Here is a 17,540-nt window from a genome sequence, read left to right as displayed (position 1 = left end):
AGTATGATATGTTAAACATGTTGGATAAATTGGCTAACCAGGAGAAGGCAGATTTGTATATTTATGTACCTGTGTATATTTCTACCACGCTTTGGGCTGGGGTGGTATTCTGTAGGGCAGTTATCTGCATTATATTTTCCCACGTGGGGTGGGGGGGTGCAGGTTCTTATTTTAACGAGAACAATTGTACCATAGATTTATACAAAATAATTATCTTTGTGTTTTGTTTCCCCTCTTTGCCTCTTGTCCGTTTTGTTTCAGCCCCCCCCTTAAAAAGTTAGGGGTGTGTATTTTTATTCTGCAAAGCAGGTCTTTAAAATAACTTTTTATACAATTCCCCCCACCTCCCTCTGAGTTTTTGATCTCCCGACGAACAAGTACATCTCTTTAATTACTGTGACAGCCACAACAGGCCAGTTGAAGTACTACTGCTCACCCATCCACACTCTCCTCACATTGATTGTTGTCTCTGATATCAATGTCTTTGCTGCTTGTTCAGAACTAGACGGTGTGACTTTGTTCCTGTTGACCTGCTCTTATTACTTTCTGTTGCTCTTTTGTTCCTGTTAGATATAAGGTTCTCTCAACGTAGCATTCMCTTCTCACAAGCTGCAGACGTTCTATACCAGGGGTCTCGAACCTTATTCCTGGAGAGCTACCCTCCTGTAGTTTTTCGCTCCAAGCCCAGTTGTAACTAACCTGGTTCAGTTTATCAACTAGCTAATTCTGAGAAACGTGTGTGTGTGTGTTAGATTAGGGTTGGTGTGAAATTCTACAGGACAGTAGTGTTCCAGGAACAGGGTTGGGTGAGCCCTCTTATATACACTGCAAAAAAAGGATGTTTTGCTGAAGAAAGAGTCTCTCCTGTTCATCAAGTTTGTTTACCCTAAGAACACTGAATTAATAGCTTGAATGCTTTATATAAAAAATAAAACAAATACATTTTCTGTGGAGGCAATTTCTTTTCTCAAGATACTTTCACATGAAACTTCTGGTCAGGGAAACATTTGTTCAATGAAAATGCAAGTCAGGTTGCGAGAAAGAAATATAAAGTTATATGCTCTTATTTTAAGATACCGTTTGACTATTTTCTTTTCGATTTTTTTTATTTTCTTCAATTGATAAATGAGTCCACTCCTATAGTATAAAGAACTGGTTGGTGTATTTTTATTGAACAGATTTGTTACATTATGCAGCAGGTGTCGTACTCTGGTTCCAGAGTGGTAAGTTTGGCCATCAGAGTATTGTACTACTATATTCATGRTGTCCTACTCAATGTAGGAAGGCGCTCTACTCAAATACAACTGCACTGTGCTGTAGAAGAGACAGACCCCTGTAACAAAAGTCGGGCTGGCAAGAGCTCCATAGAGGAAGTATTTTCAAAGTGTACATTATTTCAAGACAACCTTTCCAAAACCTCGGTGGCAACTATATAGCTCAATTGAACTGAATCTTGGACTATGGTGGAAAAGGGCCAGGGTGATGTGTTGTCACACCACTGATTTCCCAAGTGTCCAAATACATTTGCAAGGTATAATACTATTCTCTAAGAGTGTTACAGGGAATACATGGGTTTAGAACTTTTGATGTAGACTGACAGATTCACAAAATGGCTTACAGCTTGTTTTGAAAATTTGATGGGGGCGGGGTGCAGCATCCAAGTAAAAAATTGATAAAATTATGACTTTTTATTTTATTTATCTGCATACATTTTTCACTGCTTGTAAGTTGGGGTTTGTTTGTTTACTGACAGCCACCATTTTAAGATTAGCTTTGGGATGTTTTGAGTAGGGCATTTGAGTGCATTTGTGTGTGCATGCATTTTCTGGTGTCTATATAATAACTTTTTGGGGGGGAGGTCATGTGGATGGCAAACACTTTTGCCTTGTTTGCCCACACTTAGTTTTAAGAACTATATTAAGACAATTCTACAGTTCTTTCTTATACATTTTATGTATATACATTCAAGTATATGTTTATCCAAATTAAGTACATAATCAGTTACTTGGGTATAATGCCATTTTTGAKATACACCAAGGCAGGCAAAAAATGAAGTGGGTACATTTTATTTTCCACTGACTTCTACTAAGCATTACCACATCCATGGGTGCAGCTTGCCTTGCCTGTGAAAAAAAAAAAAAACATTGGTAGCCATACACTTAACACAGGCTCATGAGCCCTGCATCCTTCCTTAACTCTTACTATTGATGTGCTCATATTGTATGTATCCATGTTTTAAAGAAAACAATAGTGTATTCTTGAAAACCTCAAAGATTGTACTATATTTACAGCATTACCAAGGTACCTGGAGTGGTTAAAGCTGTTCTATAATTTATGGTTTATTAATGGAACCGTAACATACCAATATATATACATGTGTATATATCAACGTTTTTGTCTACCCCAACTTACATTCCCACAAACAAATGTTGCCATTTTTTAAGTTCAKGGGAGCAATGTACAAGCAGAGAAGTGTCTTATTATAATAAAATTACAGAGAATAAACTTTTGTTTTAATGGAAAATCTGGTTTTGTCTGAGTTTATTATGAATTGCTGCCATGTGAAGAAGTTGACACAAATTAAATCTATATTAATTTCAGCACCTGGGCAATGGTAGGTGGTTCTCTGCACTGATATGCATGTACAGTACCAGTCAAAAGTTTGGACACACACTACTCATTCAAGGGTTTTTCTTTATATTTACTATTTTCAACATTGTAGAATAATAGTGAAGATGTCAAAACTATGAAATTGAGATGGTTTGGGATTAGTTGGACCGCAGAGTGAAGGAAAAGCAGCCAACAAGTGCTCCGCATATGTGGGTACTCCTTTTAGCTGGTTGAGAGAATGCCAAGCGTGTGCAAAGTTGTCATCAAGGCAAAGGGTGGTTGCTTTGAAGACATGATTCCATATGTGTTATTTCATAGTTTTGATGTCCACTATTATTCTACAATGTAGAAAATAGTAACAATAAAGAAAAACCCTTGAATGAGTAGGTGTGTCCAAACTTGACTGGTACTGTACATCATGGTCTTGCAGATTGATGTTCGGTGTATGGAGGATAGGACATTCCAATTTATTTGATTGGGAAATACTGCTCAGTTATGGATGGGTGCTTGCTGGATAGAGCGCTTAGRTGTTAACGAAGAGTTTGGAGGATCGAGGCCTTCCCACCTAGAAAGTCTTTAGCCTAATTAAAGTGTCTGGGTTGCATTGAGATGATGTGGGATAGAAGTCTTAACAAGGGCTGGGAGATTTTCACTCCCGTTTAGAGCTTTGAAGGTTATTGGTCTTAAGTGTTATCCTAAATCCTTGGCTGGGTACTGCAAGCCATATAAAACCAAAGCCTCCCCTACAGAACTTGGCCACCTTTGTTACAGCATGATTCACGAAGGACCCAAAAATATGAAGAATGGTATTCTTCCAGTGTCCGCAGAAGGGATATAATCTGTAAAAAGTCATTACAAGCAGATGAGGAATTTGTTATTCTTATCTCTTAATTTTTTTMGAGGTATTTTRTTAAAACTGCATTGTTGGTTAAGGGCTTGTAAGTAAGTTGTATTCGGAGCATGTGACAAATACATTRGATATTCAAATCAAATCGTATCTATCRGCTCTGGACTGCCCTCACTGGTGGTTTACCAGAGAAGAAGATTCTGTTCTCATCCTACATTTTATACTGGACAATATATTAAAATCATAACTCAATAAAACCTCTGTTTTTCGGKCTTTCTCTTAATATTGTTGTTGAAGGACTTCAAAACTACAGTACCCATAGTCTCTGAATTTGTACGTCATCAATTTGCRTACAACGAAAACACCTACTGCAGCGGTTTACTGGGAGGTGGTGTCCATTTTATTTACAACACTAAATATTACGTTTCTTATATTTTACTTGCGTTAAACCCATTAAAGAGGGGGTAAGTTACCAGAATTACTACATGTATTAATGTGAGATATGCTATAGCTAAGAGGACTTGCGACTGAAAACTGATCAAATGTAATGCGGCCCAGTTTGGACGATGCGCCATATTGAATTTCCACCTGGCTTTAACGTTAGCTGCTAGCTAAGGATGTAACTTAGCTAGCTATCATTTTCAGCTGGTCATTTAGCAAACTTGGGTACGCTACTAATTATGATTGTTGATGTAACATAGGTATTTTCATGGGTAATATCCTTATTTCGTACACTTCCAATGTCAACTAACGTTAACTACACATTTGCGCGGTAACGGTAGCTAACTAGGTAAACCTACAGTTAACGTTTTCTAGTTACCTAGCTAATTGCTCTTATGGTTTTGATATAATTATGTTTGTCTTTTTTATTGTAGCTCGCTACTACCTATGATATTTTTGTGTTGCTGAACTATCAACCGCCGTTTTCACATGACTGAATGCCTCTGTTGTTGAATGTCTTTACCCTTTAGTCTCCCGAGATGAGCAGTTCAGAGGAAGTGTCATGGATCTCCTGGTTCTGTGGACTGAGGGGAAACGAGTTCTTCTGTGAGGTCAGTATCTAACAGCACCCAGGGCAATATAGCCAAACTCATAGACCAAAAAGTGAATGTAAGCAAAGACAGGGGTGGCCAATCCTTTATCCTGGAAGTGCAGGTTTTTGCTTCAGCCCTACACACCTGAATCAGCTAACCACGGTATTGATAGGCAGGTAGTGAGTTGAGTAGTGCTCGAGTAAAATCCTGTTATTCACAGCCACCCCTCACTACACAAACTCACTTTCATGCATGAATAGGTCTMGCATTTGTCGCTAACTTCTGTCACCGCTTCTGTCCTCTCCTCCATTGGCAGGTGGATGAGGACTACATCCAGGACAAGTTCAACCTGACTGGGCTCAATGAGCAGGTTCCCCACTATCGCCAGGCCCTGGACATGATCCTGGACCTAGAACCAGGTCAGCCCAACTCCAGAACCATCTCTACTGCACTCGGAAGTACAGAACATCCCACACAATTTAGATCAGAATACAAATATTATTGTTGCATCACCTCAGTGTTAAAGTTATGTACGRACACTAAATTGCCTCAGTGGTCACTAACCCTGATCCTGAGTTATAGTGTGTGGCAGGTGTTTGTTCTAGCCCAGCACTAAAACACCCAATTCAATATTTTTGGGTTGCTGTATTAGATGCCGATATCTTTAGCATGTGTAAAGACGTCACAGTTATGTACACAATTATGCTTTTGTGAGTKATCTTTAAATCAGAACATATGAGTGGCCTCTTCCCCTCTCTTATAAGCTCTTCCCTCCTTTGTTCCACAGATGAGGAGCTGGAGGACAACCCCAACCAGAGTGACCTCATAGAGCAGGCAGCGGAGATGCTTTACGGGCTGATCCACGCACGATACATCCTCACCAACAGGGGCATCGCTCAGATGGTACAGCGACTACCTTTCTCTGTTTCCAATGTTTGTTGAGAGGCTGCATATCACATGTATGCAGCATTTCTCCTGAAATGTTTTTCACGTTGATCTCTATCTCTCTTTCTCAGTTGGAGAAGTATCAACAGGGGGACTTTGGCTACTGCCCCCGCGTCTATTGTGAGAACCAGCCCATGRTGCCCATTGGTGAGTGTGTGTCTGTCTTGTTTCAACCATTACCACCCACGCCTAGTGTGGGGACAAGTAATTGACCGTATAAGACTTAAGGGTTGTTTTGATTAACCTCAAAGAGCAACATTTGTATCTTGGCTTTGAATATTCGTGTGCCAAAGACAGAAACAATTCTGGGTATCCAGCCACATTGCTTTCCGAACCCAAACTATGCTACGCAGATCCTCCGTGTACTGTATCGTTGAATCCTCTGTGTAATATTTGAATGTATTACGATCCGTGTCAAATCTAATCTTGTTTCCAAAAGACACCTGGATGAATACAGTAGTGTGTCCTCGAGCATTTCATAATAACTTCAGACCAGTAACAAATCTAAACTCTCCCCCTATCCCTCCCTAGGTCTGTCAGATATCCCAGGCGAGGCTATGGTGAAGCTGTACTGCCCTAAGTGTATGGACGTGTACACGCCCAAGTCCTCCCGGCACCACCACACGGACGGGGCCTACTTCGGCACTGGATTCCCACACATGCTCTTCATGGTGCACCCTGAGTACAGGCCCAAGAGGCCTGCCAACCAGTTTGTGCCAAGGTCAAGTACAACTGTGTCACCCTAAAATAGGGTTGTGCCTTTTCATGTCATTCCCACGTAACTCACTGAAAGCAAGTCCTAGATCAATTTCCTAATAAATATCAGGTACATACCATAGGAAACAGTCATGTAAAATAAGTGCTACCATAATTGGAATCTCTTCATAGACCCCTATCACACGCTCATCAAGATCTAATGAATTCTCATGTCCTCACAACAGGCTTTATGGATTCAAGATTCACCCCATGGCCTACCAGCTCCAGCTGCAAGCAGCCTCCAGCTTCAAGAGCCCTGTCAAAGCCATCCGCTAAAGCCCAGAGAGAAAGAGAAGGGAGAGAAGATGAGGATTATGAGGGGATGGGTCAGCTGCACCAAGCTCCATACAGATGCCTCCTCCCCGTCCTGCAGACTTTATTATTTGGTTTAGGTTAGGACGTTTGAGAACAATGTGTAAAAAAAATTATGTGAGCGAGACAAACGCACAGGTTCTATCCCAAACCCTCACACACACACACACACACACACACACACACTTAGAATTACATGTGTCTGTTACCAAACTCACCAGTGCCAAAACAGAAAAGGGGGAGGGAAAGAAAGTCCATGGATGTTATTGGATTTGACGCTACTGTTTCCTTTTGTGAAATTACCCCATTTTGCCCTGATGAACTCTCGCCATGTTCTGTTTTTTTTCTGTCCTGTCTTTGGCACGGTTTGGTAAAGGGTCGTGGTAGAACGTCACCACTGGTTGAATAGCAATCCCTACTCTACCCCCATACACATGTACACTGGCTGGCTCTCACAGAGACTGCTTGGTTGATGATAAGGACACGATCTGTCACTAAGGGTGTTGCCATCTCACCTGCTTCTGTAAACCATTGTTTTACCAAGGCACACACTCAGGCTTGTATCACTCTTTTATTGTGTGACACRCCCTGAGGCCAGTGTGTCAAGGCAGTCATTCACAATAGTGTTKTGTCAAATTTGCCTTAAACAGAGAGATGCGTGCTGTGATTTGTGGTTTACAGGAAGTGCGAGTCTAGGACACATTATAGCTTTGAATTTGTATATGTGTGACGTAGGATAGACACYAATAAACCTGAAATGAATTAAATGTTCTAGAAGGACCCAGAAAAGACATACCAATCCACCTACTGTCTCTGTGTGCGTCACCCAAAACAACAGTCCTGTTTGTGCTGGTACTGCATGGTGAGAATGTCAGCTCTGTCACATGTTGCTGGGCTAGTATCACTACAACAGGACACATCTCTCTCCACAACTGCACTGYCTTGACTGGTGACCCTCCACACATTATAGTATAAATATTTATGTAAAATATAGCGACAGAAAATCTGCTTCTATTTGGGAGAKGTTTTTTGTTTGTGATGTAGTAGGGGTTTCATCACCTTACTGCACATGTGCGTTTGAGTCCTTGTGGCAAAAGGTAGAATGCTTGATATTTGATTTCAGAACAGTAAGGATGGATTTGTCAAGATTAGAATGAATGTACAGTACCAGTCAAAAGTTTGGACACACCTACTCATTCAAGGGTTTTTCTTTGTTTTTACTATTTTCTAKATTGTAAAATAATAGTGAAGACATCAAAACTATGAAATAACACATGGAATCATGTAGTAACCAAGAAATTGAAACAAATCAAAATAGATTTTAGATTKTTTTAAGTAGCTGTCCTTTGCCTTGATGACAGCTTTGCACACTTGGCATTCTCTAAACCAGCTTCATGAGGTAGTCACCTGGAATGCTTTTTCAACAGTCTTGAAGGACTCCCGAGCGGCGCAGCGGTCTAAGGCACTGCATCTCCGTGCTAGAGGCGTCACTACAGACCCTGGTTCGAATCCCGGCTGTAGGGCAGCGCACAATTGGCCCAGTGTTGTCCATCTTAGGGTTTGGCCGGGGTAGGCTYTTATTGTAAATAAGAATTTGTTCTTAACTAACTTGCCTAGTTAAATAAAGGTTAAATAAAAAAGGGCTTCCCACAACACTTGTTGGCTGCTCTTCCTTCACTCTGCAGTACAACTTGTCCCAAACCATCTCAATTGGGTTGAGGCCAGGTCATCTGATGCAGCACTCCATCACTCTCCTTGGTCAAATAGCCCTTACACAACCTGGAGGTGTGTTTTGGGTCATTGTCCTGTTGAAAAACAAATGATAATCCCAATAAGCGCAAACCAGATGGGATGGCGTATCGCTGCAGAATGCTGTGGTAGCCATGCTGGTTAAATGTGCCTTGAATTTAAAAAAAAATAATCACAGACAGTGTCACCAGCAATACACCATCACACCTCCTTCACGGTGGGAACCACACATGTGGAGATTATCCGTTCACTTGGCGTTCTCTCACAAAGACGCAGCGGTTGGAACCAAAAATCTTACATTTGGACTCCTCAGACCAAAGGACAGATTTCTCCCAGTCTAATGTCCATTGCTCGTGTTTCTTGGCCCAAGGAAGTCTCTTATTATTGGTGTCCTTTAGTAGTGGTTTCTTTGCAGCAATTCGACCATGGCCTGATTCACGCAGTCTCCTCTGAACAGTTGATGTTGAGATGTGTCCGTTACTCTAACTCTGTGAAGCATTTATTTGGGCTGCAAACTGAGGTGCAGTTAATTGCCGATTTCTGAGGCTGGTAACTAATGAACGTATCCTCTGCAGGAGAGGTAACTGGGTCTTCCTTTCCTGTGGTCCTCATGAGAGTCAGTTTCATCATAGCGCTCATGGTTTTTACGACTGCACTTGGAGAAACTTTCAAACTTCTTCAAATGTTCTCTATTGACTGACCTTCATGTCTTAAAGTAATGATGGACTGTTGTTTCTTTTTGCTTATTTGAGCTGTTCTTGCCATAATATGGACTTGGTCTTTTACCAAATAGGGCTATCTCCTGTATACCAACCCTACCMTYRCACAACACAACTGATTGCCTCAAACGCTTTAAGAAAGAAAGAAATTCCACAAATTAACTTTTAACAAGGCACACCTGTAAATTGAAATGCATTCCAGGTGACTACTTCATGATGCTGGTTGAGAGAATGCCAAGCGTGTTTAACGCTGTCATCAAGGCAAAGGGTGAATACTTTGAAGAATCTCAAATATATTTTKATTTGTTTAACACTTTTTTGGTTACTACATAATTCCATATGTGTTATTTCACAATTTTGATGTCTTCACTGTTATTGTACAATGCAGAAAATAGTAAAAAAATAAAGAAAACTCTTGAATGAGTAGGTGTGTCCAAACTTTTGACTGGTACTGTATGTCTGTGTTTTTTTGCAACCGTGGAAGAGTAACCAGGATTCAGAAMTCTCAATAAACATTTTCTCTTTTCATACAATTGTGTTTGGTTAATGTATAAATTAGGTAACTGTAGCAGTCTGATCTGTGATTGTATACTATACATTGTGAAGGCAGTAGTCACAAAGGGCTTATAGCTGATGCGCAAGACTGTTTATTTGTTTGTGTGTGAGAGAGAGCATGCATGGGCATACCGGTGAGGAAGCACATGCTCTGAGGTGTGAATGTATGACTAACATCTATACGTCCAACCTCAATTCTATTCTAAAGGCTTACTTTGTGTGTGTCTTAATTCCTGGCAATGTGGTGCGTCACATGTTTGAGACATTTCATACAGGGCTTATACATTTGCGGGAAGTTATACAATTTCCTTAGAGATAGATTGAACACTCATCTTTGTATCTGTACCATTAAAGTGTCTGTGACAGCATGGGCAGCGCCATTGAGGCAATCTCCATTTTGAAGTAGTACATTTTCCTCTTCACGATTGGCTGATTCCTCCTGATGACCRGGTTGGACATGACCCCAAAAGGGTCATCAGGAGAGATCAGCCAATGAAGTTGGAAGTCCCAACCAGTTGACTACATTAAAATGGTGGAAGCCCTGGAAAACTAAAGGCATAGAAACTTTAAATGACTTGGTAACAAGAAATACATTTATTTCCATGACAGATTTAAAAAGCAATTTTGGACTGACCATTGTAGATATTTTCAAATACATGCAATTTAAGAGACAAAATTCATAAATTATACAGCACAACGGCAGAGGCATGTCTTAAGTGTAAAACTAATAATGACTSAATCATCYYTGCTTGCTGGGAATGTTATAAAATCCAAAAGTTATGGGCAGGGCTATAAAGTTGGCCGTCAGAAGTATTACAATGTAAACGTAGTTTTAATCCGTCTGTCTGCATATTTCAAGACATGGCATATGGGGATGTAGTGAGATACCCAAAAGGCTGGACTTTTTATTCTCTTCTTATCACTCATCTTGGAAAAATGTATGCTAAAAACGTGGAAATCAATCAATCCCACAGTTAACACAACAGAAAAATCMAATGATTTATTGTTGAAATACACGGGCGACAGAGAAAAACAAATTGGTAGGGGAAAGCGAGGTAAGTTGTCACACGGGTAAGTTGTCAAACCTTTCATACCTCCAACACTAGAGGCGCTATCTCAAAAATCAAATATCTACTTTGTGGGACTACATGTCTTATGGTCAACTTCCTGTTCACATGTGGTCAAGGTCACTCTAATCTGAGGTGAGCATAKATTTCTTATTTTTCCCCTTTAAAAGTAAAAAATTGGCACTTTACATTTTATTCAATTAAACTTTGTTAGGTATGAACATTCAAAATTATAATTTTGCACTGAGTAGAGGAGACAATAACGTATCTTTTGATACTTTAGCTGCAGTTCTATGTTGAGCTAACCTTGTTGCCAGCCAACATTAGCACACATGTCAGTTTGGGGCAAGTTGTCTCAATGACCTTGGGGCAAATCTTCACATGTGACAAATTGCCCCAGTATACATAGAACATGCTCAAAAAACATTGTGATATTGTGTAATCAGCTCTGATAATAGCATTAAATGTTACTGTAAATMGATTATTATAAACACAGCAAAAAGAGAAATGTCACTTCAGGACCCTGTCTTTCAAAGATAATTTGTAAAAATCCAAATAACTTCACAGATCTTCATTGGAAAAGGGTTTTAACACTGTTTTCCATGATTGTTCAATGAACCATAAACAATTAATGAACATGCACCTGTGGAACGGTCGTTAAGACACTAACAGCTTACAGACGGTAGGCAATTAAGGCTGAAAGGAGGCATAAGGTGTGGCCAGGGCAATAAATTGCAATGTCCGTACTGTGAGACACCTAAGACAACGCTACAGGGAGACAGGACGAACAGCTGATCGTCTTCGCAGTGGCAGACCATGAGTAACAACACCTGCACAGAATCGGTACATCCGAACATCACACCTGCGGGACAGGTACAGGATGGCAACAACAACTGCCCGAGTTACACCAGGAACGCATAATCCCTCCATCAGTGCTCAGACTGTCCGCAATAGGATGAGAGAGACTGGACTGAGGGCTTGTAGGCATGTTGTAAGGCAGGTCCTCACCAGACATCACCGGCAACAACGTCGCCTATGGGCACAAACCCACCGTCGCTGGACCGGACAGGACTGGCAAAAAGTGCTCTTCACTGATGAGTTGCGGTTTTGTCTCACCAGGGGTGATGGTCGGATTCGCATTTATCGTCGAATGAATGAGCGTTACACCGAGGCCTGTACTCTGGAGCGGGATCGACTTGGAGGTGGAAGGTCCGTCATGGTCTGGGGCTGTGTGTCACAGCATAATCGGACTGAGCTTGTTGTCATTGCAGGCAATCTCAACGCTGTGCATTGCAGGGAAGACATCCTCCTCCCTTATGTGGTACCCTTCCTGCAGGCTCATCCTGACATGACCCTCCAGCATGACAATGCCACCAGCCATTCTGCTCATTCTGTGCGTGATTTCCTGCAAGACAGGAATGTGAGTGTTCTGCCATGGCCAGAGAAGAGCCCGGATCTCAATCCCATTGAGCACGTCTGGGACCTGTTGGATCAGAGGGTGAGGGCTAGGGCCATTCCCCACAGAAATGTCTGGGAACTTGCAGGTGCCTTGGTGGAACAGTGGGGTAACATCTCACAGCAAGAACTGGCAAATCTGGTGCAGTCCATGAGGAGGAGATGCACTGCAGTACTTAATGCAGCTGGTGGCCACACCAGATACTGACTGTTACTTTTGATTTTGACCCCTACTTTGTTCAGGGACACATTATTCCATTTCTGTTAGTCACATGTCTGTGGAACTTGTTCAGTTTATGTCTCAGTTGTTGAATCTTGTTATATTCATACAAATATTTACACATGTTAAGTTTGCTGAAAATAAACGCAATTGACAGTGAGAGGACGTTTCTTTTTTTGCTGAGTTTATATACGTATAGTTTAGAGCAGCAGACATATCCCTGGACTACACAAGTCAGGCTCTAGCGTGTGTGTGTCTATTAGCACACTACATGCCTACAGATATACTTCATACAGAGTCATGAATTTAGTGTGGTGTTATGAATAGCTTTGTGGCAAAGCGGGCAAAGAAGATGTTTAGTTTGTCTGGGAGCAAGACATCGGTGTCCGTGACGTGGCTGGTTTTCTTTTTGTAATCCGTGATTGTCTGTAGACCTTGCCACATACGTCTCGTGTTTGAGCCGTTGAATTGCGACTCCACGTTGTCTCTATACTGACGCTTTGCTTGTTTGATTGCCTTGCGGAGGGAATAGCTACACTGTATCTGGTCATGTTTCCAGTCGCCTTGCCGTGATTAAAAGCGGTGGTTCGCACTTTCAGTTTTGCGCGAATGCTGCCATCATTCCACGATTTCTGGTTAGGGAAGGTTTTAATAGTCACAGTGGGTATAACGTCACTGATGCACTTGCTAATAAACTCGCTCACCGAGTCAGTGTATACATTGGGGATAATGTGTGTGAATGTGTGTGACAGAGAGAGAGTGTGTGTGTATGTTGTGTTTCATTTTCCTTGTCAGCCACCCATCTCTGCTTTGTCAGTCTTGATAGGCCCAGTGTATGCACTTCTGGGTGAGGCTGTCGGGCAGTGGTGGAGTGCATGGCAGATCTGAAGGAGAGATGCACAAAGTTACAGTAAATATACAGTTCAACAACATGTTTGTTGGTGTGAGTGAGTGAGCGTTTGCGTATGTAATATAATTCTGAATTACCTGTATCAATCTGGGAATCCTCAAAATGTTCTCCCTTCACAGCCAGTGTAGTAGGATCTGGTGCAGTCGGTAAATTAAATACCACAGCAGAGGACTGCTGTGACTGCAGCTGAACTGCTGGGGGTGGCAGATCTAAAAGAGAGAGACACAATTTTCTTAACTGACAGTAATCGTACAACTAAACAGACGGAATGAGTGTAAGGCCTAGATTCAATCAGATCAAGCATTATCCGGCGATCTGTCAAATCGGAAAGCAGCTGCTCTTGATCATTGTCAAGAAACTTCAACCATCTTACTTGCGTTACATGTTCGAGAAAGTGTAGGCTATATAGAAATAACGATGGTCAAATTCAAAATCATTAAACAAAATAATGAGGATGTAACGGCTGTTGGAAGGAGAGGACCAAGGTGCAGCGTGGTACGTGTCCATATTTATTAAATGAACACTGAAATAACAAAAATAACAGTTCTGGCTGGTGCAGACACACAACAGGAAACAACAACCCACAAAACAAAGGTGGGATGAGGCTACCTAAGTATGGTTCTCAATCAGAGACAACGATAGACAGCTGCCTCTGATTGAGAACCACACTGGCCAAACACATAGAAATATAAAACATAGAACAAAAACATAGAATGCCCACCCCAACTCACGCCCTGACCAAACCAAAAATAGAGACATAACAAAGGAACTAAGGTCAGGGCGTGACAGAGGATTTCTATCAGCCTAATGGAGGTGTAGATTACATCTCAAATTCCAGTTTTCAAACTTGTAAACAGGGCTGCATGAGATTTCTGTTAATGCAACTCCGTGGAGCCAATGGCAAAGTCCGCTTTGGGTATAAATGCCAGAAGCCGCTTGTGGATTTGACAGCTCTAACACAGTTCCACATCAGACACCGCCAAAACAACCGCTATGCAGATGTCGGCTAAAGCGGATCTGATTGAATAGAGCACCAAGTGAGGGCGAGGATGCATGTATGTGATAATTACCTGTATCACCTGTCGTGACCAGTATAGCAGGTGCAGGGGCAGACGACTGCAGCTGTGAGGGCTGTGGTTGAGATAATAGGGATGTCAGATCTAAAAAGAGAGAGGACCAATTTTCTTAAGTGGAAATAATTATACAACAAAACAGATATGTGTGTGTGTGTGATAATTAACTGGACCACATCACACTGCTTCAGGTCTACAAGCCTCTAGAAGTTCCAGCATTCCACTCCAGGACTGGAACAGCTTGGTGGAAACACTCACCTGTCACCCAGTGAGCTTGGTTGACAGATCTGAAAGATAAGCACAATATTATTTTAGTGACAAAGCCTTGACTACACTAACCTAAATGAAGTGTGTGATTCTGGGCTTTAGTCTACACAAATTAAAACACAAATTAAATAAAGGATGCAGGAACTGAGCCCTAGGACAATGCCACAGGACTACCTGGCCTGATGACTCCTGGCTAGCCCTGTCCCCAGTCGACCTTGTCGTGCTGCTGATCCAGTCTCTGCTGTTTCTGTCTGTGGCTATGGAACCCTGACCTGCTCAGGACTCACCAGAAGTGCTACCTTGTCCCAGACCTGCTGTTTGATCCTGTCTCTCTCTACCGGACCTGCTGTCTCAACCTCTAATTACTCAGCTATGAAGAGCCAACTGGCATTTACTCCTGAGGTGCTGAACTATTTCCCCCTGTATAACCACTGTGATTATTATTTGACCCTGCTGGTCATCTATGAACGTTTAAATGTCTTGAAGAACGATCTGGCCTAAATGGCTGTACTCCTTTATAATCTCCACCAACACAGCCAGAAGAGGACTGGGCACCCATCAGAGCCTGGTTCCTCTCTAGGTTTCTTCCTAGGTTCCTGCCTATCTATAGGTCGTTTTTCCTAGCCACTGTGCTTCCGCGTCTGCATTGCTTGCTCTTTTGGGGTTTTAGGCTGGGTATCTGTATAATCACTTTCTGACAACTGCTGATGTAAAAGGGGCTTTATAAAATACATTTGATAGATTGCTTGTATATGCTTCTATTCACGTCAGTAACTCTAAATATTACATTGAGTTCTCTTACATTTCCTCAATAGGAAGTTGTACCTTAAGCCAAAACTTCTTCCTGGTCTTTTCTGCTGGGGACAGGGGGCTTCAGGTTTGGGAACTGAGGGCCTAGAGAAGATTTAAGAAATGAATGAAATTCAATTTGGGTTAGCTGTGTATCTCATCTGATTTGAGAATTGCTGATGATATACTGTATATGTCTATTTTCTTTTGAAAATCTGCCACTGAACCACGCCATTATATCAGGTGAGAGTGTACACAACTGTTAGGTTATTTTACCAGGTCAAAAATAACATCATTTGGTCAAGGGAGACCTGGCAAAGAGGAAAGAGCTCTCAAGTAAAAGGCTTATCCATAGCTGCAGCTTTGGTATGGATAAAGACAACGTGACACCGCCACAGCTGCATGAATGTGTGATCTTTCTATAATATTAGCTAATTGAACAATTTCTAGAACGGGTAGTGGTGATGGGCATTCGGCTCAGCTCACCAAAAAGAGCCGGCTCTTTTGGCTCCCAAACGGCTCTTTAAAAAATATATATTTTGTGTTTTTTCTAGTCAAACAGTATGATTGGTGTAAAATAATTCTGATTAAATGAAATCATACTCTACCTTAACCACAATGTATTTAAAAATGCATAGGTTTGTTATGAAAAATAATACTATTAAACATTTGCATTTAAAGTATAACTTTTTAATGTATATAAACAAAGTGCATATAAAAGTAAGAATTAAAAACGAATACAATCTGAACAACATAATAATAGAATATTGCACATATTCACAAAAAATAAATAACAATGTGCAAAACTGCAGCATCCCACTTAAAACATTAAACTGGTCCCTCTTTTCTCTCTCTTCTTTATTGCCATGGTATAACCAGCAACACATAGCAATGCTGACCATATTTTGCTTTTATGTGAGATTTGCATTCAGAAATGCAAGCTGCTTCACTTTCGAGGGGCTGATGCGGTTTCTTCTCTCAGTAATTATTTTTCCCGTTTTCGAGAAGACCCTCTCAGAGGGAACGGATGTGGCCACTATGCAGTCTCCCTGTCATGACTTTAGTAAGCCGTGGGTAGACAGAGGCCTTGTTCTTCCACCAGCTCAGAGGAGGAGGGGCTCCTCCAAACAGGATCAGACCTCCATTATGGCATCTGCTGAGAGATTCCTTCGTACTGCATCCCCAGTTGCTCTCTCGTCAGCATCCAAACAGCAGATGTTTGTGGCACTACTGCTGGTGCTTCTGCCCCCTCTTCTTCCTGTTGCCCTGGTGCCTGACCCAGCTGACTGCTGGGGCTGTCCCTCCCTGCTGCTGAGGTTATTKTTTGAAGAGCCTCATCAATCGCTCTGGCATCACTTGAGGCTAACTTCTTAAACCTGAGGTCAAGTGCAGCGGTTTCTGATAGCACGTGATTATATTCCATTCTGTGGAACTTTCTGTCCATTGATGAACATAGGGTTTCCATCAACTCTGTCACATGTCCTGTGGTTACATTTGCTTCTCTCCGGCGGCTGGCTGTGATTCGCTGCAGACCCTTACACAAGAGTAACTTATTAGTTCAGGTTCATGTTTTGTCTACTGATACCACATTCTCATCTACTGCTCATATACATATATAATACTGGATTAAATAATGATGTAGTAATAACTGCTTACTGTACCTCTCTCCACTGATCTCCACAGTGACCTGCTCAAAGGGTTCCAGGACTCTGCACACCTCCTCCACCACCTCTCTTTGGTCAGAGCATCAACAGGTGCACTGACAATGGCCAGGGTAGAGATGATGCCATCCTTTGACTCAAGAAACCGCTTCAACATATAAAATGTTGAATTCCACCTTTTAGTGCAGTCTTATTTAGGCCTCAGCTCAGGCATCCACATCTGGCGTTGTGTAGACTTTAGTTTTTCAGCACCTACTGTGCTCCTTTGGAAGTATTCCACAGCTGCTTTCACTTTGTCCACAGTGGCCTTCATCACCTTCAGAGCATCTCTTACAATCAGGTTGATTGTGTGGGCAAGACATGGATGATGGGTCCATTTTAAAATGTTCATGGCTTTGGTTATGTTAGCTGCATTGTCGCTAACACAACAGACCACTTTTCTATCTACTTGCCATTCTCTGGTCACTCTCAACAGTTCCTCTGCCAAGTTCTCTGAGGTGTGTCTGTCGCTGAACTCAAAGCAGTCCAGAAGTCAGCTAGACATCAAAAATCTTCAATAAAGTGACATGTA

At 41.7% G+C, this 17,540-nt stretch overlaps 1 protein-coding gene and 1 long non-coding RNA gene across 3 annotated transcripts; one reads left to right on the top strand and one right to left on the bottom strand.

The window, feature by feature from the left end:
- Positions 1 to 3,801: 3,801 nt before the first annotated feature.
- On the top strand, positions 3,802 to 6,657 carry LOC111955915 (casein kinase II subunit beta). 2 transcript variants are annotated; one of them, XM_023976298.2, is made up of 7 exons: positions 3,802 to 3,921; positions 4,429 to 4,509; positions 4,808 to 4,910; positions 5,279 to 5,394; positions 5,508 to 5,583; positions 5,968 to 6,157; positions 6,378 to 6,657. In XM_023976298.2, exons 2-7 carry the CDS (start codon positions 4,438 to 4,440, stop codon positions 6,466 to 6,468), a joined length of 648 nt encoding a protein of 215 aa, XP_023832066.1. In that variant the 5' UTR covers positions 3,802 to 3,921; positions 4,429 to 4,437; the 3' UTR covers positions 6,469 to 6,657. The 2 variants fall into 2 exon arrangements, with proteins under 2 accessions (XP_023832066.1, XP_023832065.1); XM_023976297.2 differs by having other exon boundaries at positions 3,829 to 3,921; positions 4,808 to 4,949.
- Positions 6,658 to 10,076: 3,419 nt separating this feature from the next.
- On the bottom strand, positions 10,077 to 15,836 carry LOC111956201 (uncharacterized). Its single transcript, XR_011474527.1, has 3 exons — positions 15,345 to 15,836; positions 13,257 to 13,388; positions 10,077 to 13,153 (listed from the first exon to the last, which is right to left on the bottom strand). It is a non-coding gene; the product is annotated as an uncharacterized lncRNA (long non-coding RNA).
- Between the last annotated feature and the right edge of the window lie 1,704 nt (positions 15,837 to 17,540).

Source organism: Salvelinus sp. IW2-2015, linkage group LG31, assembly GCF_002910315.2.
Source record: "Salvelinus sp. IW2-2015 linkage group LG31, ASM291031v2, whole genome shotgun sequence".
NCBI classification, from domain to species: domain Eukaryota; kingdom Metazoa; phylum Chordata; class Actinopteri; order Salmoniformes; family Salmonidae; genus Salvelinus; species Salvelinus sp. IW2-2015.
This window is presented reverse-complemented; position numbering and strand designations above follow the sequence as displayed.